Below are 5,000 nucleotides of genomic sequence, written 5' to 3' on the forward strand. Positions count from 1 at the left end.
CACTGTTTGCCCCTTATCTTCCAGGCCAGCCCGTAACACCCCTTCTGCCCCTTAGTTATCTGATGTTCTACGCGAACACCGTTCTAAGCTTAATGTCTCCACTGCTAAAATGACATACTACCATAACAAAATTAACAATTCGTCTAACTCTTGCATGCTTTTTAAAACATTTTCCTCACTTCTTTGTCCTCCTCCTCCCCCTCCTGCTTCATCTCTAATAGCTGGCGACTTTGCAACATTTTTCATTAATAAAATTAAACACATTAGTGCACAATTTTCCACACCACAATCAGTCAAGCTCATATCACCAGCAAACTTACACTCATTTACATCATTCTCTTCACTCTCTGAGGCAGAAGTCTCAAAACTCATCCTTTCTAATCACCCTACTACTTGCCCGCTTGATCCTATTCCATCTCATCTCCTTCAAACCATTTCTCCTGCAGTTGTACCTGCACTCACTCACATCATCAACACATCCCTCCACACTGGTGTTTTTCCCTCATCATTTAGACAGGCTCGTATAACTTCACTACTTAAGAAACCCAACCTCAACCCATCTCTTTTAGAGAACTACAGACCAGTTTCCCTTCTTCCTTTCATTGCAAAATCACTTGAACGAGCTGTGTTCAACCAAGTCTCTACATTTCTCACACACAACAACCTCCTTGACAGCAACCAATCTGGCTTCAGAAGTGGACATTCAACTGAGACGGCCTTGCTCTCAGTTGTTGAAGCTCTAAGACTGGCAAGAGCAGAATCCAAATCTTCAGTACTTATCCTGCTTGATCTGTCCGCTGCTTTTGACATGGTAACACCAGATCCTCCTATCAACCCTACTGGCAAAAGGCATCTCAGGAACCACACTTCAGTGGTTTGAGTCTTACCTATCAGATAGGTCCTTCAAAGTATCTTGGAGAGGTGAGGTGTCCAAGTCACAACATCTAACTACTGGGGTGCCTCAGGGCTCAGTTCTTGGACCACTTCTCTTCTCTGTCTACATGGCATCATTGGGTTCTGTCATTCAGAAACATGGCTTTTCATACCACTGCTATGCTGATGACACTCAACTCTACCTCTCATTCCATCCTGATGATCCGACGGTAGCTATTCGCATCTCAGCTTGTCTAACAGACATTTCTTCCTCAACCTTCCTCAACCTTGCCAAGACAGAACTGCTTGTGATTCCAGCAAACCCATCGTTTCATCACAATTTCACCATCAAGTTAGGCACATCAACCATTGAATTCATTGAAGTCTTCCAGCCAATTCTATCAAACCTTTACAATTAATCCAGAACGCGGCAGCAAGATTAATTTTTAATGAGCCAAAAAGAATACACGTCACACCTCTGTTTATCAATGTGCACTGGCTACCAATAGCTGCTCGCATAAAATTCAAGGCATTGATGTTTGCCTACAAAACTACCACTGGCTCTGCACCCATTTACCTAAATTTGTTACTTCAGACTTATGTGCCTCTAGAAGCTTGCGTTCTGCAAGTGAACATCGCTTGATTGTGCCATCCCAAAGAAGCACAAAGTCACTTTTACGGACTTTTAAATTAAATGTTCCCTCCTGGTGGAATGACCTGCACAACTCAATCCGGACAGCTGAAACCCATCTCTTCCATCTTTATTTGACCCTCTTACTTTAACACTCACTATTCTAATTCTATTCTTAAAAAAATCTAACTACCTTTCTAATCTTTTTGTATTCTATTTTCTTTTAATTTATTATGCAATTGTATGTGTGTGGTTGTGTATGTGTAAGATCTCTAACACTAGCTTGCTCTATTCTTTTTTTATTCTATGTGTTTTTCTTTTTATTTATTATATTATTTAAAATCCCATGCTACGTGTACTGTGTTAATCTAACTGAGACTTGTTATAGCACTTATATATCATTGCTCTTTTTGTAAATGTAAATGTACTCCATACTGCACTTGTGATCGATATGATACCTCTTCATTCACTGCTACGAATTTGAACCATGACAATGCACTTCCACTAATGCCAACAAGTTTTCTTGTCTATTCAAAATTGTTTAAAAATGTTGTGGTCAATAGTGTTAAATGCAGCCATAAGATCAAATAAAACTAATAGAGAGATACACCCACGATCAGATGATAAGAGCAGATCATTTGTAACTCTAAGGAGAGCAGTCTCAGTACTATGATACGGTCTAAATCCTGACTGGAAATCCTCACATATACCATTTTTCTTTAAGAAGGAATATAATTGTGAGGATACCACCTTTTCTAGTATCTTGGACAGAAAAGGGAGATTCGAGATTGGTCAATAATTAACTAGTTCTTTGGGGTCAAGTTGTGGTTTTTTGATGAGAGGCTTAATAACAGCCAGTTTGAAGGTTTTGGGGACATATCCTAATGACAATGAGGAATTAATAATAGTCAGAAGAGGATCTATGACTTCTGGAAGCACCTCTTTCAGGAGCTTAGATGGTATAGGGTCTAACATACATGTTGTTGGTTTAGATGATTTAACAAGTTTATACAATTCTTCCTCTCCTATAGTAGAGAATGAGTGGAACTGTTCCTCAGGGGGTCTATAGTGCACTGTCTGATGTGATACTGTAGCTGACGGCTGAATGGTTGCAATTTTATCTCTAATAGTATCGATTTTAGAAGTAAAGTAGTTCATAAAGTCATTACTGCTGTGGTGTTGGGAAATGTCAACACTTGTTGAGGCTTTATTTTTCGTTAATTTAGCCACTGTATTGAATAAATACCTGGGGTTATGTTTGTTTTCTTCTAAAAGAGAAGAAAAGTAATCGGATCTAGCAGTTTTTAATGCTTTTCTGTAGGATATGTTACTTTCCCGCCAAGCAATACGAAATACCTCTAGTTTTGTTTTCCTCCAGCTGCGCTCCATTTTTCGGGTGCTCTCTTTAGGGTGCGAGTATGCTCATTATACCATGGTGTCAAACTGTTTTCCTTAACCTTCCTTAAGTGTAAAGGAGCAACTTTATTTAAAGTGCTAGAAAAGAGAGAGTCCATAGTTTCTGTTACATCATCAAGTTGTTCTGAGGTTTTGGATATGCTAAGGAATTTGGATACATCAGGAAGATAACTTAAAAAGCAGTCTTTTGTGTTAGAAGTGATGGTTCTTCCATACTTGTAACAAGAAGTAGGATTTACAATTTTGGCTATATGAAGTTTGCACAGAACTAAATAATGATCTGAGATATCATCACTTGGCTGAATAATTTCAACACCATCAACATCAATTCCATGTGACAGTATTAAATCTAGAGTATGATTTCGACAATGAGTAGGTCCTGAAACGTGTTGTCTAACACCAATAGAGCTCAGAATGTCTATAAATGCTGATCCCAATGCATCGTTTTCATTATCAACATGGATATTAAAATCACCAACTATTAAAACTTTATCTGCAGCCAGAACTAACTCAATAGTAAATTCCATAATAAAGTCTGGTGGCTTTAGAGATTTTAATGGGAAAATTAATCACAAAAACAATCTTTAAAACTTGCTGGGGTGAATGGATTATTATCAATCATGAGAAGACACACTGGCGTTCACACTGAATGTGTTTCCAGATCCAGATTAGAACCGGAGCAGATCAGTCACGACAAACAGCAGAGAGATGGAGAGGAGAACAACGGTGAGACACACACTATACACCCCACACACATGCATTCATACTACACACCACAAACACTGCACACATTTTTGCTTGTATTTGGATCTGAAAGACATTACAAAGAAAACAAGATCCAAATACTCTGGGAAGGGTCTTTGCAAGGTGACAGATCTACAATTCATGGCTCACATACTTGTACATGTTCTTCCATTTATAATAGTGCATCTTTAAATGCAATGTTTACTGTTCTTATAAGGCACATTGTCAAAAGTAGCAGCCAAAGGTCAGCCATGTCAAAATACACTTCCCTGCATTAACGCTGGCAGTTACAACGGGTGTTGCTGCTGGAGAATCATGCAAGTGTGCACTCCAGTGTGGCCATGACACACACAGTCACTGACACTCAAATACTCATACACACACACACACACTACACATTTACATTTACATATTTAGTCATTTAGCAGGCGCTTTTATCCGAAGTGACTTACAAATGAGATGAACTATAGAAGAGTTCAGTGGTGCATGGGGAAAAAGAGGGGAAGGGTGGCAAGTTCGGGAAGGAGTTCAGCTTCCTGACAGCCTGGTGGATGAAGCTGTCCTTCAGTCTGCTGGTCCTGGCCTGGAGACTCCGCAGTCTCCTCCCTGATGGTAGCAGACTGAAGAAGCTGTGTGATGGGTGAGTGGGATCACCTGTGATGCAGAGGGCTTTATGGGTGAGACGGGTTCCATAAATATCCTGCAGGGAGGGGAGAGAGACACCAATGATCTTCTCAGCTGCTCTCACTATGCGTTGCAGGGACTTTCGGCAGGACGCATTGCAGGTGCCATACCACACAGTGATGCAGCTCGTCAGGATGCTCTCGATAGTGCCTCTGTAGAAGGTGTACATGATGGGGGCCGGGGCTCTGGCTCTCCTCAGTTTGCAGAGGAAGTAGAGACGCTGTTGTGATTTCTTGGCCAGTGCTGCTGTGTTTTCAGTCCAGGAGAGATCCTCTGTGATGTGCACACCCAGGAACTTGGTGATGCTCACTCTCTCCACAGTCACACCGTTGATGGTCAGAGGAACGTGCTGAGTGTGTGCTCTCCTGAATTAAACAACAATCTCCTTCATTTTCTCCATGTTCAGAGAGAGATTGTTGTCACTGCATCACCCGACCAGGTGGCTCACCTCACTCCTGTAGTTTGTCTCATGAAAGACTCCGCTGTTTGAATTGAGATAGGCAGGTCATGAGGTGTTGTTCACTTGCAAAACTCAAGCTTCTAGAGGGTGCACAAGTCTAAACTAGTGAGTTTAGGTATATTGGTGCAGTGCCAGTGGTTGTTTTGTAGGCAAGCATCAGTTCCATGCATGCGGCATCAAACATACAGGAAG

At 40.9% G+C, this 5,000-nt stretch overlaps 2 protein-coding genes across 6 annotated transcripts in view; one reads left to right on the forward strand and one right to left on the reverse strand.

Moving 5' to 3' along the window:
• stx18 (syntaxin 18) overlaps positions 1 to 5,000 on the forward strand; it is a 293,868-nt gene that overhangs the window by 19,305 nt on the left and 269,563 nt on the right. For all 5 annotated transcript variants that reach the window (XM_059515359.1, XM_059515357.1, XM_059515354.1 and 2 more), the window contains one exon: positions 3,582 to 3,646. In XM_059515359.1, coding sequence (XP_059371342.1) covers positions 3,582 to 3,646 — 65 coding nt within the window. The remainder of the gene's footprint in view (positions 1 to 3,581; positions 3,647 to 5,000) is intronic.
• LOC132109343 (WD repeat-containing protein 1-like) overlaps positions 1 to 5,000 on the reverse strand; it is a 138,037-nt gene that overhangs the window by 17,375 nt on the left and 115,662 nt on the right. The window lies entirely within an intron of this gene.

Source organism: Carassius carassius, chromosome 29 (assembly GCF_963082965.1).
Source record: "Carassius carassius chromosome 29, fCarCar2.1, whole genome shotgun sequence".
NCBI classification, from domain to species: Eukaryota; Metazoa; Chordata; class Actinopteri; order Cypriniformes; family Cyprinidae; genus Carassius; species Carassius carassius.